The 23,092-nt window shown below is 32.4% G+C and overlaps 2 protein-coding genes across 4 annotated transcripts in view; both read left to right on the top strand.

The window, feature by feature from the left end:
* LOC143237387 (uncharacterized) overlaps positions 1 to 10,749 on the top strand; it is a 36,136-nt gene extending 25,387 nt beyond the window's left edge. For both annotated transcript variants that reach the window (XM_076476596.1, XM_076476595.1), the window contains exons 14-16: positions 1,421 to 1,585; positions 2,087 to 2,180; positions 5,036 to 10,749. In XM_076476596.1, the coding sequence (XP_076332711.1) occupies positions 1,421 to 1,585; positions 2,087 to 2,180; positions 5,036 to 7,968 (3,192 nt within the window). In that variant the 3' untranslated portion in view covers positions 7,969 to 10,749. The remainder of the gene's footprint in view (positions 1 to 1,420; positions 1,586 to 2,086; positions 2,181 to 5,035) is intronic.
* Positions 10,750 to 17,801: 7,052 nt separating this feature from the next.
* LOC143237031 (uncharacterized) overlaps positions 17,802 to 23,092 on the top strand; it is a 62,908-nt gene continuing 57,617 nt past the window's right edge. For both annotated transcript variants that reach the window (XM_076475866.1, XM_076475865.1), the window contains exon 1: positions 17,802 to 19,062. In XM_076475866.1, the coding sequence (XP_076331981.1) occupies positions 18,939 to 19,062 (124 nt within the window). In that variant the 5' untranslated portion in view covers positions 17,802 to 18,938. The remainder of the gene's footprint in view (positions 19,063 to 23,092) is intronic.

Here is a 23,092-nt window from a genome sequence, read left to right as displayed (position 1 = left end):
AAAAAAACAGTACTTGTTCTTCTATGACAGTAGTCTCAACATAATTTAAGTCCTCTAAATGTCTGTTTTAATTTCTCAAAATTTTTGTTCTCATTGTTTTAATTTCTACTCAACTTCTGTGGTTTATCACGACGTGTTATTCAAAGAATTTTTTATGATTTTTTGGTTGTAATGTAGCTTTTGTAATCGTTTTCATCTTCTTAGAATTTTTAACCACGTTTTTCACCTTTGTGCGATATTGTGCTATCTGCTGTGTCCACCGCGTGAAATCGTACCACCCCGGACTTTAATATTATAAATCCGTAGATAGACCGCTGTTTTCTGAGACATCACTCTGTTTTTACATCTTCAAAATGCTTTCTGTTTTAGTATAACTTCTCAGACTTGTAACAACGTTTATGCCTATCTTGTCGGTTTATTTGAATTATCTATGAGTTTTCTCTTCACATCTGAACCATATTTTTTTTACCCATTGTGTTTGTGTTTTCTTATAGTAAAGCCACATCAGACTCTCTGTTGAGCCAGCCCAGGAGAATCGAACCCTTGATTTTAGGGCTGTAAATCCGTAGACTTACCGCTGTACTAGCGGGGGGCTTGTTTGTTTGCAACATTTAGTGTTTTTGTTTAGAATGTTTGGCCTGGGCCTTAGCTAAGATTGTGTCTGAGTAAACTCTGAACAGAGGAAAGGTTTATATAATGCAAAAGTTACACATCTGTAAATAAAACGTACAGTATCCATTTACAAGGAAGAAACAACAATTAAGAAGATATCATATAATTTGCACCAAAACTTGTGTAAAATTTAAAATTAAGAAGACGTTACTGATTAACAGTATATTGTACTTTTGGAATAATATCCGTAACTTTTACAAGAGACCCTTTATTGTGATGTACAGGTTCTAAAAACATACGTATATATGCGCGTATGTGTATGTTACATATTGTTTTAGGTTGTTCTTCGTTTTACCCTTTTTCTGGTTTAGTTTTAATTTCGCGCAAATCTACACAACGGTTATCTGCACTAGCCGATCCTAATTTAACAGTGTAAGATTAGAGGGAAGGCAGCTAGTCATCACCACCCACCGCCAACTCTTGGGCTAATCTTTTACCAACAAATAGGAACATTAACCATCACATTATAACGTCCCCACGGCTGAAAGGGGGAACATGTTTAGTGTGACGGAGATTCGAACCCGCAACCCTTAAATTACGAGTCGATTGCCTTAACCACCTGGACATGGCTGGTCCCCTTTTTTCGTTAAATCTACATAAACACACTGTTACAAATTTGTAACGTTTGTTTTTGTTTTATCTCTTAAGTTTCTATGCTAAACCAAATACATAATTATCCCTTTAAAAGTTATTCCAACATCAGTTGTAAAGTAGTAATTTTGTATAAGTAATATTCATGCTATTTTAGGAAGCAAAGAGAAAAGTAAAACAAATTTCTGAAGAAGCCGAAAAACTGGAAGAAGTGCAAACAGACTTGGCAGAATTTCTGTGTGAAGACGTTACCACCTTCAAACTTGACGAATGTTTCACCGTGCTTCGAAGTTTTTGTCAAAAGTTTAAAGATGCCATTGAGGTAATATGATGTAACGACATCCACTAACCTCTTTATTATTACTGTAGTTTCTCGTTATGTTTAACTTTTTTTTATTTGTTTGGTTTGTTAACATTTACGGTTTCAATTGTCTGTTGCTCCGATTATAGAGTAAATATCTATGAAAAATAATCGGTTTGATATTTTTTCATCAACGTGCTTTCATATTTTGTTTAAGTTCTTATCTATTTTTTGGATCTTTATAGCTCATGAACAATATTCTTCTCTAGCATGGCTTTCCAAGTTATCGGCTTTTAGCGATTGAGATATTTGCATTCATGTATATATTCTTATAAGAATACAAAACACCTCTAAAGTTTCAATGAATACCTTAAGTAACTTTGTTATGAGCATGTAAATAATTTCTTAACGCATTTTTTGTTTTAATAACTTAAATTTTCGCGTTTGAAATTTTATCAGTGTATCTTTTTAGGTATTTTTTTTAATGAAAAATAAAACAATATGAAATTGTTTGCAACGTAGGAAAACAAACTTCGGAAAGAACAGGAAATGAAAGCTGAAATTAGACGCTCACAGAGGAAAGCTCAGGAAGCTCGCAAAAAACAAAGTGCTTCAAGTGAGACATTTTATTTTTATACACATTTTGCCATAAAAACTTATGCACATATACAGTAAACCATGATCTGTTTTACCATCAAATGCGAATCAAGCAGAATAGGGTCTGAATAGCACAGCATTATTTATATAGATAAATATATTCGAAAAATGTTGGCATAAACTATTTCTGTTATTTCAAAGGCCTTTGTACTTTAGAGATTATGTCAATTTAAAATAAAGAAATGAGCTATGAAAAAAACCAGAGCAAATTTCATAAGAATGAAGTCTGTTCTACATATTTAGTGAAGAATAATTCATCAAATATAAGGTTTTTTTCGTAAAAATATAAAACTTTATAGCTCTATCACTTTATAAAGTTGAACCTTTCTTCTTCAAGAGGGAACAGAAAATTACTATAAGTGTGAGAAAACGTGATATTTCGGCAGACCATCATGATAACCAAAAAGTGTTTTGATTAGCTTTCAATGAATTCTGGTAAATATATGTCCCTTCTGTTGTGCAATAGGACAGGAAACTAGAGTGTTAATTATAAAGAGCTTAAAAACTGTGTTTGGAAAAAAGAAAAAAACAAAGGAAACTATGTTAGGTATTAATAAAGTAAAATAAAGGTGTGATATGAAAACTGATTAAAAAGGAAATGTTAAACAGAACTAAAAATATAAAAACAAACCAGAAACAAATAATAAGTATCAAGAAAGATTATGAGTAAAATTAAATAACTTACCTCACAAACAAGAAAAGGTGTGTTTTTTCTTATAGTAAAGCTACAGCAGGTTATCTGCTGAGCTCACCAAGGGGGAATCGAACCTCTGATTGTAGCGTTATAAATCCATAGGCTTACCGTTGTGCTAGCGGGGTACAGGAGGAAAGGAAAACTTTCATTTTTCTGATAGAAAGCTAACTAATGGTCGAAGTTTATTGATTCCAGGTTATAGATTCTTCTATAAGATTGAACAGTATTTAATGTGGTAATCCAGTAGATTTCTTTCATTTGTCAGTCAGCTTTATTTTTCAAACTGTTGAAATAAAATTACCAATGAATTTAAATCCAAGAACGTTTCGCGTATTTTGAAGGAAAAATAAATAATTTGTTACAACTAAATGATTGCTAGAGACATTTTTTTTTCCTGAAGTTCCCTTTTTCTCCTTCCAGAAGAGAAGAATTCGTAAAGAAATCCATGTTCATTCAAAAGATAGTTACACCCCGCCAACAAATAGTTTTCACCTATCTAATAATTCGTTGTCGTGCCTACAAATTTTTAAAAACTACAGAATATTTTTAATCCAACAAAAATGACCAAAATTTTTAAGATTAATAAAGAAATCACTTGCACAATATATTATACCATTTTCCTCATATAGTGTGACACTTGCAATCAGCAACATGTAGAACATACCCAAACAACTCTTAGAGGGCGTCTCAACAACCATAAATCTTCTATTCACCAGAAAACCTTTCTATTGCCCAAAACTTAATCCAAATTAGTCATTTTATAAAATGTGTAATTCTCAAAATTAAAACCGGTTAGAGTACTAAAACTGACACAAAAATAAAAAAAACCTACTGGATTTACACTTAAATTTACAGAATAAATCTAGATTCTGAAAGCAATGATGTTTGATCATGAATCAGCAATCTGTCAGAAAAATGAAAGTTTTTCCACCTTTCTCTTGTGTAGATTATGATTATTTTCCATGTTTTTATTTTATCTTTTTTAATTCTATCTGTTTAACAATTTATGTTAATGGATCTTAATATACTGTATCTTTATTTTACTTTTCTCAATACTCAACATATTTTCTAATGATACTGGCCCGGCATGGCCAAGTGTGCTAAGGCGTGCGACTCGTAATGTGAGGATCGAGGGTTCACATTCCCGTCGGGCCAAACATGCTCGCCCTTTCAGCCGTGGGGGCGTTATAATGTGACGGCCAATCCCACTATTCGTTGGTAAAAAAGTAGCCCAAGAGTTAGCGGTGGATGGTGATGACTAGCTGCCTTCCCTCTAGTCTTACACTCCTAAATTAGGGACGGCTAGCACAGCTAGGCCTCGTGTAGCTTTGTGCGAAATTCAAAACAAATACACTAATTATACTTTTTATTTCTTTTTTTAAACAAAACGGCTTTAATCTCTCTATACCTAACACATTCCATTTCCTGTCGTACTGCACAACGGAAGTAAAATACACTTGCCACAATCTATTGAAATATAATTAAAAGCACTTTCGAGTGGTTATCATTGTCTGTCATGACGTCACTACATATTTTTTCACACTTAAGTTTACTTGGAGACAGTCTGAATGAGTAACGAAAAAATTATTACAAATAACCTGATAATGACAGAAGGTCATAGAAATTGTGTACATTTGTTACTTTTAATAAAGTTTTTGTATTTATCTCACACGTTTTCTTCAAACTTTATTTTTAAAGTTAGTTCCTTGTCATTAAATTTATCTGTGCTTCACCATTCCCATTTTGACACTGATAAAGAAATGTCCACCTTCCGAAAGCACTCGAGTTATAAGATTGTGTATCCTTGCCTAAAATTGATAATTTTAGCGCACGTGTTTTATTATAATTACAATGGATGATGGCTGATGAAACAGATACTTTTCTTGTTCCATTTCATACTTAACGTTCGTAAATTACTTTGATTACTGTCAGGTTTTATGCATAACGATGGAATACGTTCTTTTCAAACTAGCAGTGTTTGCTTTCGTGTTTATTTTTCTCATACCACATGAGCATTTGTTTAACTCAGTACGTATAAAGAAAATCACTACAATTAGTTTTAAAATGAATTAAATTAAAGGTTAAAAGTTTATTTCAAATATCTTTTCTTTTCTTTTCAGCTGCATCTCGTCAGCGTTCTCCTACACTTTCCGGTAACGAAACGCAAACTAAACTTGTTGGCACACTTTTGAATAATGGATTACCTGAGTTTCAAAATCATGATCAATCTCTAAGTAGTACCTCTGATGATTCCAGTATTGTATCTCTGTCAAGGTCCAGTTCAATTAGTTCTGTGAGTACTTCCTTGGACAATTCAGAGTCTACTGAATTCTCAAGTAGTTTCTGTGATTCATCTCGAAGGCGGCAGCGTCGAAGTGGGTTGTTATTCGATAATGGAGATGATATCTTATCAGTATTACAAGACTATTCTGACCAGGAATCAACAGGATATAGTTCGTTAAGCAGCAATGAAGACGGATCCTTTGATAGACATTCTTTTCTCCGCAAATCGCTTCAAAAAAGACGAAAGAATTTACTACTTGCGGAAATGAATGAGCGAGATCGTATTTTTTCACCACCATTCTTTGAAACTTCTGAAGAAGAGGAGAAAGAGCAAAATATACAAATAAGTGCGGAAGTCACTGTGAAAGAACCCCTCGATGTGCAGAAGAAATCATCAGTAGAAAGTAATAAAGAAGAAACTGGTTTTGAAAGTAATAAAGAATCACTCCAGTCAGAGTTGTCCCAAGAAAAATTAGAACAAATAACAAATACAACGACAAACGAGACATATTTTACACGCACTAACAGACTTTACCATAGCACAAAAGAATATCCTGCAACCATAGCCACATCAGTGGAAGACCGACTTATAAAAGATGATCTTGATATTTCAAACCCATGTGTGAAAGATAAATCAAGATTTCGGAAAAGTACTTTAAATATGCAGTATTCTTGTGAGTTAACAGATAAAAAAGATAGACGAGTTTCAAAACAGAGGATAGAATCCGAGTGTTTTACTGGAAAATCCTGGAGCTCTGAAAACTCCATTATTACTGAGGCGTCAGCTCCAACTGAAATAGAATATAAAACATTAAACTGCTCTTTTATAAAGCAATTGGAGGTAAAATCGAGTGAAGTTGAAAATACACTTTCTTCTAATCCATCTGAAACTTCGTCACTGATACAGAGCCTTGATTACTGTAAAACAGGAATTGATCCCTTACCAAACCTTTCAAACCTAGCTTCTGTAGAACCTTTATCAAAAGAAAGACCTTCCAAGGACGCCTTTGACAATTCCAATCTGAGTAAACTATCTCCTGTTACTAGTCATGAAAACTATAAAAAGGAAGAACATTCCGAATATCAAATACCTGTATCCGAGAGTAATCACAAATGGGTATCTGAGAACTCGGTGATTTCGAAATTAAGTAATCGAAAATTTTTGAGGTTAAGTTATCTCAATAAAAAAATTGACGATATTATCGCAGACACTGGTAAGCAAGGAATGTATCTGACAAAAGATGACTATGCTTTAAGCAAGGTATATACAAGTAATACGGTAGGCAACCTACGAGAAAACAGATTATATCACAGCTTGAAGGATTATTCTACTCGAAATACAAGTAAAGAGATAACAGAATGCCAAATGGATAATTTTCATATTGTTCACCGGGGTCCAGAGGTGCAAGTAAGCTCCACAGAATACACAGTTGCCCATAACGAAGGCACGTGTTCGGAAAAAAAGTACAGAAATCAGGAGAATGAAAACAACGAAACTTCTGATTTTGATAGCGTCTTGGATACAGAATCAAATAAAGTATACCAAATCAATAATGCAGATGAGAAAGGAACTTTCAATCGATTCTCTCGATACAGAAAAACAATTAGGAGTACTAATAATAAATCTTCTATAAAAGATAAAGTGGATTGCAATTTCAGAAATACGACAAACCACTATTCAAATAACGATTCACAAATTACAACACAAACAGGTTTAAAACAACGTGTAGGAAACAGAGACACACGTAGTAAAATATCATCACAAAATAAGAACCCGTCTTTGGTTCGTCATGCTAGTACTCGAGAAGTGATAAGATATCGTGACCAACCTGCGAGTAAGCTACAAAATAATAAAGTAAAAGAAGGTGCTAATTTATCAACTAAACTAGTAAGATCCAGTTCTGTAAGATCCCACCAAATATCACCTCTACCTAGTACGATTCCAAAGCTTAGTACTACTCGTAAAAATACAAATATGAAAGAAAATGCAATTCTTTCTGCAAAAGTAGAATCTGATTCAAAAACAAATTCCAAACGAGTTCCAAAATCCTACATTTATGAGCCTTCTCAGAAATTAGTCCAGAAAACTAAACTCTCTTCCAGCTCCAGTCAACATGAAACACAGAAACCTAAAGAAAAAAATGTTAATACCAGCACTATGAATAAAGAAAATATTTTTAAAAAAGAAAAAAAATCTTCAGACAATTTCTACAAAACTGAATCTTCAAATTATGTTGAGAAAAAGCAAGTAGCTCATATAGTCAGTGCGGAAAGTGTTAAACCAAGTAATTTGAAAAAACATGATAATACTAACGAACAGCAACTAAAAGCCATTGATACTACATGTAATAAAGAAGTTAACCTAAAAACTAAAAGTGTACCTTCACAACTCAAGGCTGTTGCAACTCGAAATTATAGCGATTTAGCGCTCTCTCGTAATCGTCTACACCATTATAGTATGAGCAACGTTAAACCTAGACAAATTTCACAAAATACCACATTCAGACATTCGTTGAAGTTTCAAAGCTCATCGAAGAGTCCTGAAACAAAACTACAAATCCAGAAGCAGTCTAACGGATCACAAATTAAGTTTCTAGCAAATCAAAATAACACCAGTACAATATCGAAATCTCCAGAAACTCCAAATCTTCATTCAAAGAAGCAAACTAAGAAAATTTCTCGAAATTCAATAAATATGAAGACAAAATGTGATACAACGTTACGTCCTTCGGAGACGACAATTCATAAAAAATCAAACTCTGTTCTATAAAACAAACCGAAACCTCCAACTATTTAGTGAATGGAATTAGTTCTGAAAAATCAGATACTAAAACTGTAGACGCTTCAGATCTGATAACAGCCTTAGATGTAGCTTCAAAAACAAATTTTTCGAATAATTCAAAGTAACCGTTCCTGAGCTTCCAGCTACTGGTTTTTCGAGATCCAGCTCTGTTACTGTTGCAAATAGGAATCTTTCTCTTGAAAATGACACTAAGAAGAGTATTAGTAGATCAAGCACTGGAAAAGCAAAATCTGTTTCACTTTTAAAAAGAAGTGTCAGTTCTAGAAATGTAGGTCTGGCATGGCCAGGTGATTAAGACGCTCGACTCGTAATCTGAGGCTCACGGGTTCGAATCCCAGCTACATCAAACATGCTAACCATTTCAGCCGTAGAGACGTTATAATGTGTCGGTCAATTCCACTAGTTGTGGGTGAAAGAGTCGCCCAAGAGTTGGCAGTGGGTGGTGATGACTAGCTTGCTTTTCTTTATTCATACACTGCTATATTAGGGACAGCTAGTACAGGTAGCCCTTGTGCAGCTTTACCCGAATTTCAAAACAAACTAGAACCGTAAAATAACGGTACGGCTGGCAAAATAAATTGAGATTTATTAAACTTATAGTAAAACAGTGTAGCATAGATTCCAAACCACCTATATTTACTACCATAGCATACGATTGTAAGGTAATAGGTTAAAATACTTAATAACATTAATCAGTTTTCCATTTATGTAAATGTAAGTCATGTTTAGCTTTTTTTTTGTTTGCTATGGTCAAATATTTGCTTAAAAAATAATATACTTTCGTAGAAAATATAAATGGCTACATTTTAACTGCGGTATTATGAGTAATAGCATATTAAACTTAAGAGTGGTTTATGTAACTACTATACGTTTGTATTATATTTTTCTACTTATATCATTATGTCTTATATCAGTGGTGCTGCATTTAATTGCAGTTTGAAGAAACTGTTATTTAAAATAAAATAATGTCTGTATAACTGTATGTGTGTCTTTTATTATAGCCACATCGGGCTATGTGCTTTGTTTACGGAGGGGAAATAACTCCCTGATTTGAGCATTGTAAATCCGTAGACTTATCGCTGTACGAGCGGGAAACTATAACTGCATCTATCGAAAGAAAATGTTTGAGATGCTTGTTATTCTATATTGGTGTATTTAAATTTAATTTTAAGATGAAATATGGATACAGATTAAACCTATTAATTTTACATAAGAATTAATTTCGAGGTATAAAACTTATATTACAAAAAGTATAATTTATTATTAATTAAAAAGAAAGGTCTGGGGTTATCATGTAAACCTACTTAAATATGCATTTTTCTAAGGTTTTTATTGTTGAAATAGTGCTATTTTTATTAAAAATGATAATAATATCAAATATTCTTACAGCCTTTCCTTAAACGTGATACACTTTAAATGGTGTGCCGTTATTAGAAAGAAGCTAATGATCAAGAATATGTAAGACTAAAGGAACATCTTCCATAAACGCCATATTTCACCTTTCTTGATGTGTACATACTTGGACAAACAGGGATAAAATAGTGCCAGTATATATATATATAGACGCACAAATCTGGTGTTTCATTTCACTTTTTGCCAATTAATGGCAGTGTAAAATAACAAATTGTTGTATGATAATGTTTTAATTTTCCCTATTAATGAGCCCTTTGCTTTTTTCCATATCTTATTTCTGGTTAAACCTTTGTGTATTTATTTTATAATTTAATTCGATCATTTTAATACAAAATATAGAAAAACATATACATAGCATGATTTTTAGACATATTTTGATTCGTATGTTATTTCAAGCGTTATCAAATTACACTTTCCTAGCAACATGAAGTTATGTTTAAATTCATTTAGTTGTTGAAGCAACCGGTTAGGTTACTTTAAAATTCGATATAAAAATATATGTTTTTCTAAGAACTTTTTAAATATTACTTACTCATCCAATTTTTCTGTTAAAGCTGTATTTCAATCAACATGTATAAGCTAATATAGTATCTGTTTATTCGAGACATTTAAGATGCTAATTACGAAAGCACGATTTTGTTTTAATTCATTGATGCAAAAATCACAGTAATTTAAAATTCTGAAAGATTTCACTAGCTTTAAATCTACTTTAAAAAGAGCCCCTGGATTGTTTTTTTTTTCTTTTTTATAAAATGTACATATATAAGATTAATTTTTGATGTTACTCCTGGTTATTTTATAGCATCGATGTAATCATACACTAAAAGCGAGAAGGTATGTTATAATTTTAATATTCTTTTGAATGTATTTATGTATGCATACACATTGTAGCCATGTATTATTTGCAAATGATAAAATTAAATTTCATAATGCATTAAACAAGACAGTATCTTATTATTTTCACTGAATGTCTTTCAAGTTAAACGCAAAACGAAAGTATTGGGTTGGATAAAAAACCTTTGAAGAAGACATTAGTCTATATATTTTATAGTTAATTTGAACACTTCATGATGTGTGATACTTGTGTGCCATCAATAAATATATGCAAGTTTTGTGTGGTATCAAGAAATATGTCTTTTTGTGAAAATAAAACATTTCTCTGTATTATGAATTTAGTTTATTCGTGCCTTAGTTATTTTATATGAGATATTAAAATAGTATATTAATAATAGGAAAGCAAAGACAGTGTATGACACCACACAAAAAATTAATGTCAATAATACAAGCATAATATTGTATTTTGTCTTTTATACGTTAAAATAAACTCAGATAGTGTTTCGTACATTCAGTATATTTCTGTTTTCATAATTAGAAAATCACAACTTATTAATGTATTGTGTATATTTAAACAAAAATACACATAGCAATTTGCTTACAATTACCCTAACTAAAGAACACTTTACCTTAAAGTATTTTCTCTTAATTTTGTAGCTTTGAACAAAAAGTAAGCAGTAAAAATGAAACGTTCTACATTTCATACCAAAACTAAATTAATTATGCAAATTGAAAAAAAAAAAAAATGCCATCAAAAACTATGTAACTACAAAAAGTATTACCGCTCGCAATATATTATTTAACTTTTTATATCTTTGTGATATTATCAGACTCATTTAGAGCTGGTTTTTATGAAATAATGGGATGCTCTTTTTTTTCTTGTGTGTGTCATGAGTACCAAGGGTAGTTCCTTAAGTTTGGATCCTGGACATTTTGCAGATAGCAGCAGAACAGCTGATTGTGAAGCTCCTATGTTGATGTCGTGAATCAACACATTTTTGTCTGCAATATTTGTGTATGGATAGCTGGGACCCTGGTGTTGGAGACTTAGAAGACATATTTGAATAATATAAATCTGGATAGATTTTCTGAAGCCTAGGTATATGGTGACTACAAATGTGTGAGCACATGGCGTGGAGCTTCTATACGGTGTAACTGTAATGGAAAATTTCATTAACTTTTCTTGGCTTTCCACTGTCCCAACTGGTTCATTCTGTCTAAACCAGTATTGGACTGACTTCTGATGTCATCGTTATCAAAGGTGAATGACAGTTTCAGATATTTTGGTTTTTATAAGACCTTTTCCTGGTGGTTTAGTGGACATTAACTGATCTACAGTTAGTCAAGATGGCCTTGCAGACTTCAGAACCTTTCCACTGATAGCTTTGGCCAATCCTCTTCTATCAGCATAATCCAGCAATATATTCACCCATGTACTGGGTTGACGTGAAGTTGTGGATAAACTACTGTGTTTTTGACATGATAGGATTCTCAGGAACATCTTCATTAAAATGAAAGTTTTCTTTAAATTTTCCTTCAATTTGGCACAGAAGTTTATAAGCTTATAAACTCTAGGCAAATGAAAATAAACACAACTGGATAGTTTAAAGCAAGAAAACCAGAAGGGTTAAAAGACTGATCTTAAATAGAAAATGTCAGAAATGGATTATAAAGTGAATTGAAATCTGATTCTTCAGAACTTTGGTTAAAAATGTAAATTACAGTCGTAATGGTCTGGATACAACTGTCCTGGTCTTGGTATTCACATTCTAACAGAGTCCTAAGCCTGTTTCCATGGTCATGTGACATATGTAAAGACTTTTGCGTACTCCTGTGTATTTTGCTTGTAGAGAACACATCTCCTTCATCTGTGGATGTCACAGTTCCCAAAATTAATGTGATCTCATGTTTCACCTACATCAAATTGTGCACGTCACTATTACCATTATTATGACAATAGCTCACAATTACCTTGAGACCCAATCATATATATTTCTTTAATTACTCTGTGACTGTTATGCAAACAGAACCTGGGTTTAGTAGGAAAGAAACAGAGGATGAAACTATACAGCATGATTCCTACAGAAGTTACCAAAATAGGTCAACAACTGCAGAAGCACTAGCCTTGGTTTTCTGATAAAGGCACTTCATAAAGATCAAATCCTTTGTTGCTTTATAGTTGTATCAGCACAGTTGATTAATTTGCTATCCAGTATTCATTAATGACTTCATGTAATGTTCGAACATGTGCACAACACTATGTCGATATACATACACCTATATTTACATTTTAATATATCACGGCATTACACATCATCACATACTCAAGTAGCTATAGATAGATTACCTCCAGCTTGTGTAACCTACACAGACTACTACAATATATAGGTATTAACAATGTGCTGTCATCTGTGAGCCAATGAATGCAAAACATTTTATTGGCATCTTAAAATAATAGTCACACCAGCAGAATTCATCTGAACTAAAAATTTTCAACTAATTTTCTTCCAGCCAAAATTAACATTCAGGCTTTTATGACAGTGTAAATCAATGCAAACTCAGATCAACTTATATAAGTTATACAAAATTCAAAAATGCACAGTAAAATACATTTACACTCCTAGATAGCCACCAACAATAATAGCATAACTATCAAAATACTGTAATCGTTTATGTGAGTCAGCCCAATCAATTCAGAAGAATAAATACGGAAAGAGTTAGAGAATCAAAGGCGTGTCCACTAAGATTCATAATAATCATTTGTTATTTTCTGTGCTGAGAAAGAATATAACTCACTCCTTGCACAGGGATGAGTCATATACACTTAAATTATGGTCTGTTCCAAAAAACTTTTGTCACTAGAGTAGATAGAAAAAGAAGCACTTGCAAAAAAGTTTGAGAACCATTTTATAGTAAAACTATTTGATAGTTGAAAGGTAATAGCTGCAATGTTCTTAACTATGCAGAAAGAAGCTTGCAAGGAGCCAGCATATGGAAGCCTTATATGCTAGAAAAATTAATTTAATATCATCCCACGAATAAACCTTGATAAAAACAGTGTTTTACACTATATATTAAGTTTTGTTGTCATGCCACAGCCCAAAAAAAGTGTAGAGAATTGTCAGTAGAGTAGAGAATTTGCATAAAAGCTTTAAGTTATGTTGGTTAAATTTTCTGACAAATTGCTGCAAACTTGAACTGCTCCCCAAACCCTACCAACTGCAGCCTAGATGTGTGACTGAGACATGTAAAATAGAAGATAGGAAAGAAAGAGGCAAATCATCTAAACCCAGTAATACTGTACTACTGGGATCAGCCATCTTAACTATTTGATAACGGAGCAGCTATCATCTAATATCCTGCATATTAATAAACTATCCTAAGTTTATGATAATCTAATAAGAACCACAAAATGTAGTGGATACATTTCATTGTAAAATCTATTTTAATTGCTCAGAAAGTAACTAATGCCACTTCCTCTCAATCAGTGACACTTCTAATTAATGGCCTAGCAATTAATCTCAACCATAGTTATAAGAAGGAATATACAGGCATCTCAGCTAACCACTAGAGCTATCTGGCACCTCATCTTCAGGAGCTTCCTTACCTGACTCATCTTACATTGCGAGATGAGTACTTTCAATACATACCTTCTTCGTCATCAGTTTGTTTGAGATAATATGAACAAGTGCTTTCATTCTTTGATCACCAGTCTCAACTTCTGATTCTAATTAAGCCAATTCATGAGAGGCTCATCAGTATTAAATAAGTATAGCTTATCAGATTGCTCCACGTACCATGAAACTAATATATCTCATATGGCAATGAATCTACGTGTAAAAGTACAAAACATGGACCTGTCCATATAGATGATGCTTTGTTTCTTTTGTATCAATGGCACATACCACAGACATACAGTCTTTATGCTAAAACTTTTCTTCTGACATACAGCAGCCAATCTTAGTTATTGGCACACAGACTTGTGCACATAAACAAATACAGCCCTTAGCTACTCTACACATTCTTGTGGACAGTTTCACATTTGATTTAGAAGCAGATAATTCACCACACTCACATAGGAAAATGTTCCCCAACTAACCATGGCATATCTGGCAAAAAACAATTCTGTCTCTGTTCTTTTTGAGCAGTGTGTTTTTATGTTGTGCAATAAGTATTCATCTCAGTCATTTTATCTTAAATTATCAATTTAACAAACATATGATTTACAGTTTGTGTTACTCATTCTGTCAAATCACCAGTTTAGAGTGATAAGTGTGCATCTTCATGTTATCCAACATTTTGCACAACACAGGAATGGTATGACTATTACACTTAGTTCACTGATCCAACATATGTGTAGAATATTTTTCAGTCTAGACTGACGTATAAGCCTCTCCCAGTTTAATAATAATAATCTGTAATAATCAGCATACATTTATTACTTTCTTCATGATAAAATGTATGATTAACAAAAGACATGTATAATTTTACACAAAATCTGTTTATGAGGATCATTCATATAAATTCACATAAAATGGATGTCAAATATTCATAAACGAGATTATATCTAAGTGAATAATTTATCTCTAAAAGTTGTGTGAAAGCGAATTTAATCGAAATAATATATTATTCTATAAACTAAGATGTTTCATGAATAGTATATTAGTGCACCTAATCCTTAAAATTTTACTAGTATATGTTTCAGTATGTGTGATACTTGTTAAGTCTGAGATTTTACTTAGTTTTATGAATAAATGTTTCAATGTATGTAACAACAGTATTATTTAGAATTTGTAATTTTACTTACATACACTAATGTTTGCATATCTATATAGAAATTTGTATTATATAGTAAAATGCATAAATAATCAATTCATGAAATGTATACAAAACTTGTATGTTAACTGTATAGTACAAATTGAGCTTGACTTATCAAATCCTGAGAGATAAAATATCAAGAATACACAAGAATCACTAAATAAGTTTACTGACTTTTAACTTCAATAAAATACAAAAACTGATCTTCACTATTTACATTAATGTGTGGTAAGAATTAGGTCTATAACCTACTGTTTTTGAATTTATATAGAAAATATATAATTATTTTGAATTAAGCACAGGCTTAAAACCAGGCTTTTAACAGCAGGAGTATATTAACATACCCTTGTGCTACTGAGGTGCAATAGGTGAGTAAATATTATATAATGTTTTCAATATTACATATAATGCAAATATATGTATATATGAGTTATATATCTTAAAAATGAATGTATAATGACAGGTAATAACTTATATTATGTATTGAAATTGACTTTAACTTTCGTTTTACAAAATTTTCTTTTCTGTCATATTGAACTTGGAATTCTGTCAACCCCTCTTTTCTTAGCAAAAGATAGAAATACCATCAACTGTAATGAGTCATGATAAATATACAACAGAGCTAAGTGTTCGCACCATTTGGTGATTATATATGTTGACCTTTCTATCATTTGTATTCAATTTCAATGATCCTGAGGTAGAAGTGGAAAGATTTTATTTTGAATTTTGCGCAAAGCTACACAAGGGCTATCTGCACTAGCTGTCCCTAATTTAGCAATGGAAAACTAGAGGGAAGGCAGCTTGTCATCACCACCCACTGTCAACTCTTGGGCTACTCTTTTACCAACAAATAATGGGATTAACTATCACATTATAACGCTCCAACAGTTGAAAGGGCGAGCATGTTTGGGGTGACAGGGATTCGAATCCCCAGATTACGAGTCGAGTGCCTTAACTACGTGGCCATGCCGGGCTTGAAGTGGAAAGAATGCTTACAATGTGGTAGTTTGTTGACAGAATATCGACAGAATGGTAAAAATAATACTTTTCTACAATAATAATGGTTAAACATAACTATTTACATATATTCTTTAAATGTGATCAAAACAAATCAACTTATATCGCTAGACACGAAATTACTGTATATTATTTAAAAATTTAAATAAGTACTCTTTTCAGAGTGTTAAGTGTTATACAATATATTAATTACAGAAATGAATTAACAATAAATGTTTTACATAAAAAATGTCAGAAAATGAAAAATAATGTCACACAATAAATATAGAAACGAAACTATAATCAGTATATTAAATGTGTACTGAATCGATGGTTAAAAACACAATTGGCTATACTAATTGTTTCGTTCAATACTTATTAAAACAAAACATCATGTGTGAAAACTTTTCAGAATGTATATTAATTAGAGAAACAAAAATAAACTAATGTATTAATGAAGTGTTTCACACCTAAAGTGACAAGAATTGTAAACGAGGGTATGCTACAATATTTGTCTCGTTCAAATAACAGACAAATTAAGACGTTAGATGTGATAAAACTAGCTTATGTAACAGTGTTACGATAGTTGTCTCGTTATAATAATGGTCTTTCTTGTTCCCTTTTATGATATATAATTAAAATCTATACAATGATCACCTAACCACAAGTTGAATCACACTGAGACTAGCTGCCTTACCTCTAGTCTTACACTGTTAAATTAGGGACAACTAACGAAGATAGCCCTCATGTAGCTTTGCGCGAAATTCAAAAAACAAAGCCTTGGAGGCTATGATTATGATTAACGCCTATTAATCGAGAAACTACAGATTTTGATCAGGAACGTTTATAAACTTAGAACACTGCCAACAGCTCAACTTCAGTGAATTACTTCGGACGTTAGAATTTCTACGAGAACTTTAAATATCAACATTATTAAAAGTCAGCCATGTTAGGCCAAGTAAGCTCGCTAACGTAGCGAGGCGTGACAGTATAAATTCCGTATTAATTTGCTCGTCGTGAGCTTGGATTGTCGACAAAATATTCAGTTCTAGACCGGGTATAAAATTCATTATTTTCTGTAAGTTTGTAAAACTGTTGTATATAAACCATCATTTGCAATGACTATTATTAATAGCTGTCATCATAAAGTGTATATTCTTTCTGTATATTAATATATATTTGTGTTAGAAAATAAAATTGTGTCTTATCAATCTTGTTGGCAAATACCTTAAATTTGATATATATTAACATTTTAACTTCCAGATTCAAATTCAAATTTCCGGTTATTTGAAATAGTAATACGTTAACATAAGTAAAATAATAAATCGAATACTTATCTGAAATAAATAATAATATATAACATATCACGTATCTCATAACTGAAACAACCATTCGATTTGATGCATTAATGTGAGATAACGTCATTAAACCTCTAAATTGATACCCAAATTTCGGGTTATTTGAGATAGTTGTACGTGACGTACATAACATAAGAAACCGGAGACTCGTCCGAAATAAATTATAATACATAACAAAATACTGCAGTTATATATCCTTGGCTTGAAATGTTTTGTACTTTGTGTAAACAAATATGATGGTTTTGTCAATCACTTGCGAGTTAAATAGTTTGTGGCATCACTGTTGGAACCAGATGTAATGTTAGAAAAATGGGCAAAGTTTTGGAGAGATGGCGCCAAAGGCGACAACGCGAGCACGAGCTTGAATGACGTGGAGGCTTCGGGTTGTTCTGTTACTAAGTGAATCTACAACTAGACTAATTTAGATTATAGTTATTTAAACGCTGTAGGCTAAATATTGTAATAATACTTCACTTCTTTTATGTGAGTTTAAATTTACTTAAGATCCTTTAATTGCTAATAATAAGAGAAAAAATGATAAAATTGGACTTAATTTGGTCAATAATCATCATTTAATATTGCTTTTGAATTGGGCTGTCATTCGTCTAGTAACTCTAGTTATAGTTTGCGAAGTCATATGTTATACTAGCCTAAAATTTATTGTACGCTCAGAAAATGTTGGCTAGGGTAAGGTGAGTTGTGCCTAACTGTGACGTAGAATTGCGTAAACACAACATTCAGCTATCTGAAGAAATGATATAATCTCTTAGTAACAAACGAATATAATATAAAGTATTATAAAGTGTGTGTTTTTCTTATAGGAAAGCCACATTGGGCTATCAAGGGGAATCGAATCCTTAATTTTAGCGTTGTAAATTCGTAAACTTACCGCTGTTCCAGTGGGAAACATTATAAACTGAAAAATTGGATATTTAATAGGCCTTGGACCAATGAATTTCAACCAAAAAAAAAGCCGCATATAGCACGTAATAATCATGCGTAATCTTACAAATTTATGGTTACGCTGGAACGATAATAATAAACAAGAGTTGCTAGATGGCCAAATCCCTTAATAGTCAAATTGAAAATCGACGAATTGTTAATGCGTGGCTAAGGTTTGAAACGAATTTTTAACTTCTGTAATAAGATACTCGAATGACAAGCAAAAATAACTCGAAGTCGAAGATAATCTCGTATACGTTCAATTCTAAACTTGAAGAGTGATGTTCGAAAATATGCTTCACATTGCAAGAAATCATACTAATAAACCGCCTATTTGTAGACTAAAATCATCAGAACATTTTCTTTTTTTGCTTTGTATTGGAGTATGACCTCTTTGACCGCTGAATTCGCCAGTGTGTGAGATATTCGTCGTTACGATATTAATCTCTTATCATTTTTGCAACATTTTATAACACTTTAAACTCAGTTTTTCGCTCAAACATTTATAGCATTCTATGGATTTTAGTATTGAATAAATAACTGACATAGACGATAGATGGCTCTATGTAACTACAAATGGAGACTGCTGTAACGAGTGAGTTGCTTGGACATCAAGTTCAGATCACAACCGATGATGGTATTTATAAAGGACTGGTTAAATCATTTAGTGCATCTTTAATGAAACTAACTCTATATAAGGGTATGTATTGATTTTTCTAACAGAAGTGAACGACACTAATTTACACAGCAATTTATTACTACTCTATTGTACAAATATTTAGTTGTAATAGAGCAATAGTAGTACGACAACTTGTATACGGTCTAGATTGTGGCGCTACTTCTATTAGCACAAATACAGTAGTAGTATGTATTTCTGTATTGCTTAACACTGAGTATAGATATAAATATAGAGAACCTACCGTGAATATTAATTACTTCAACTTGTATCATTGAGTGTCTCAGTAAACACCATTTCTTGGTTTGTACTACTTCATCATTCCACGTGTTTTTTGTACAATCTCATATGTAATTACTCAAAAAATACAAATTGTGGAAAGTAGTTCAGACGTAGTTAATTACTTGCATCAATTAATGATAGTTGTCTGGTTTCATTTTACTATTAGTTATAACTTGTGTGGCTAAGTCCTTGGCTTTAATAATATTACTTTTAGTATTTTACTCACTGATAGTGATACCATGCACATTGCAGCTGAACATGCACTTATCATATTTGTAAAATGGCTTTAATATTAAACATCAGTTTCATTCAGTTCAAACTTTAAAATCATTAACACAAAGATTGTATTTTCTCCACTGATATTATATAAATTTAAGACAAACAGTGGCATTCACAGTTCCATATTTAAGAAGTAGTGTATCCAAGCCCCTAGATTTGCTGACAGTCTGTAGACCCATAAACAAATTCTGATTAATTTTTACATCATATTGGTATAATTTTCCTTTTAATTATACTTATAAGATTTCAAGCAATCAAAATAGTAGATTTTCCCAGTGAAGCAATTTTGAATGAGGTTGTTAAATGATAGAACTCGATATTGCTAGCATATCACCTGTTAGTGACTGTATAAAGGGATTAACTAGTTGCATTTTGTTATAGTTTCCATTATATTCTCATCTGTTATAAACATCTGTCTACTAAAAGGCATGGAGAACTCGGAAACAGCTCTGAGATTTCTTCTGCAGATATCAGACGTTTATCAAATGTACGTCTTTTCAGAATGTTTATTCTTGTGCCCAGCAGACCATATGTCAAAGTCAGAAGGAATTATGGGTTAAATTGAAGTCTAGTAGCTCTTCTACCACCAGTTTCAATGTTACTCAAGATTTGAAAGGTGAATTAGAAGTATACATCCCACTTTTTTTTCAAGCTTACAAATTGATTGCCCCAGTAGTAGGCTGATTTACAGGGTATTGCCGACACATTTGTATATTGCTTCTCTCACAACTCAAGCACCATTACTTATGTCCCTGTCTGAATGAATCACACCTTTATTGCAACTGTTATGAATATGATTGACAATTTACTCTTGTAGAATTTAATTTTGCTCTGTGGTGGTCTAACAACACATCAGTTGGACTGGGTAATATCCATTAGAAGATGCTGCACTCCCTTCTCTCTATCATTTAAAACTTCTGGTTGTTTTTAATTAGATTTAGCAAGACTGGTAATTTCTAAATTTATAATACCAAGCTATTTTCACTTTTCTTTTTTTTACAAGTATAGGAAGGATCCTAGTTTCAGTTATAGACCCATTACTTTACCTAACTTTATATAATGTTCTGGAAAGAATGGTTATTATTTATTTTGTTTTCAAACCACTGGACCACCTGATTCAATTAGGAATATCAGCCAGGAAAGTAATTCTCAAGGAGCACCTTTATTTTGAGAAGGCTTCCAATACCACACAAAAGTTTAGTATATTACAGGATCTCCATTTGTATGAATTACATGGCCATTTGCCTACATTTATTCATAGTTTTGTAACAGAGATGAGCTCTGTTTTTGTTTAACAAATAGATGGTCTGCTGTTTGAACTCTCAGCCTTCATATCCAGGCAAAGTTGACTGAAGTAGGTTGGACATTGAATACTATTGCTTAATTCAGTAATCATCCCATCCTGCTCTTGCTTGTTACTATTCCTCAGAATTGATTAAAACCTTTTTTTTTTATGAAATATCAAATTACATTGCAAATCAACCTCGGTACTAGTCCATTTTAACTTTTAATTAGGAATTTTTTTCTGATGAGCTACATGACTTATTATTGGCTTTTAAGGAGATTTATCACTGATGAATATTTATGATCAAAGTGCAAGTGGTTTTTGTATATGTGTAAACAATTAAATTGATGTCAGCATTTTCTGAAATCAGTAAACCATATATTTGATGCCATTTGGGTAGGATTGCAACAATATTAACAAACTCACACATGTACTGACTTCGTTTTCTCTAAAAAGTTAAAATAAATGAATTTCCAACATCATTTATTCCAAAATATACTTATTTTTTTTGTCACGCTACAACTATTAGTAGACTGCTAAGGTTTCCTTCTTACATCCATCCAAGCATTGGCCTGAATTTTTCTCAGTTAGGTTAAACATAGCCCTTCCTTTTGATCAGTATTGGTTCAGTATGTAGTTCATTGAGGAGCATTCAGTGTTTCTTCATTATTCCAAATGCGGAGGGTTCCTATTTTGGGTTTTACTCTGAGTGTAGGTTGTTCTTCATCCTCCCCATAATTCTGAAGGCAAGTGGAATATACCATACTCACACAGTTGGTGAGTAAGTATAAGTGTTCATAACACCAGAATGGATAAGTTTTCTTTTCTCAGTTTGAATATGGCATACAGGATCCCATCAGTCCAAGTTGGTAGTTTTGCCTTTTATACTTCTTCATGTTGAGGAGAAGAATTGCCATGCCAGTGCTACTTACTGTCTTATTGTGATTCTGGTGGCTTGGAAGACATCACTTCATAATTACAGGTTAGGATTCATTCACAAATTATTTTTTGGTCCAAATGTCGTAGCCATCAACATGGGATTTAGGTCCCATGTCCCTATAATTCCAACCCCAACCACTGATATCTCTGCTATCTGGTTGAAGCTTGGGCTGTAGTGAATATGGATCATGTCAGTTGACACCTGAATAACACAACCGAAGTTCCAGGTAAAGAGTATACCTGTTTTTGATGTAGTGCAATTATCCCACTAGGGTGCTAAGCTTCTGTTCATACACCCATTATGTATCCACATACATTTTATATGTATAATGCTGTCACTGTCTCTTATCAATGTGGGATTCCAGCTGTAGTGTGAGTAGAGATAAGTATGTTTTAAAAGTTAACATTTACTTAAATGCATTTCCAATAATAATTATCTCCTCTCACACTCTCCTGTTCTTCCTCCTCCCTAAGAGCCAGTGTTAGAGACTGCAGAGTTTGTCAGTATCTAAAAAGTGATAATATTATCTGAATGAGATGCTTATATACAATACCAGAATGGAAGGTGCATTGATATAACAAATGTTACCAAAGACAATGGGAGTAAAAGACTGGAGTGAGTGAGAACAATTCATACCAATGCTTTGATGGTAAATCAACCAAGTAATAGCTGTAGGCAGAGGTAAAAATTATTGAAAATATATTTTTGATTTTAAAAAGTGTTAACTTGTAGGAACTGTAACAGAAGATAATCTTAGTCAACTTATAGTTCAAACTGACTTCATTTAGACAACTATCAGATTTAAGTGGAAAGGACATGGAATTGTGTTATGCCAAGTTTACACAATAAAAAGTTTATCACAAGAAAATGGCAAGACTTCAGTCATTTTATTTTAAAAAAACAGTAAAGTGTTAAAACATAATTCTTGAAAGATGTGATGCAGGTGTTTTGGCACATGCATTTGGAAAATGTACCAAAAATGAAAAAGCTAGTATGATTGCTGCTTCTTTGATCTAAAGTACAATATTGTATTTGACAAATGCTTTTCAAACTAGTGGTGTACAGAACACAGATAGCTCATTGTGTAGCTTTTAGCTTAACCTCAAAACAACAACAACAACACTTCTGATATAGTCTTACTTGTTTTGGATAGCATACATAGACCCTGTGTTCCAAGTCGGATATTTGTCTTTCAAGTATTGTTAAGGCCCATATATAGGTCTTCTAATTAGCATAAAGACACCTGTATTGTTTTGCTGCTACTAATG

This window comes from Tachypleus tridentatus, chromosome 13 (genome assembly GCF_004210375.1).
Source record: "Tachypleus tridentatus isolate NWPU-2018 chromosome 13, ASM421037v1, whole genome shotgun sequence".
In the NCBI taxonomy this organism is placed as follows: domain Eukaryota; kingdom Metazoa; phylum Arthropoda; class Merostomata; order Xiphosura; family Limulidae; genus Tachypleus; species Tachypleus tridentatus.
Note: the sequence above shows the minus strand (reverse complement) of the source record. Positions and strands in the feature narration are given on the sequence as shown.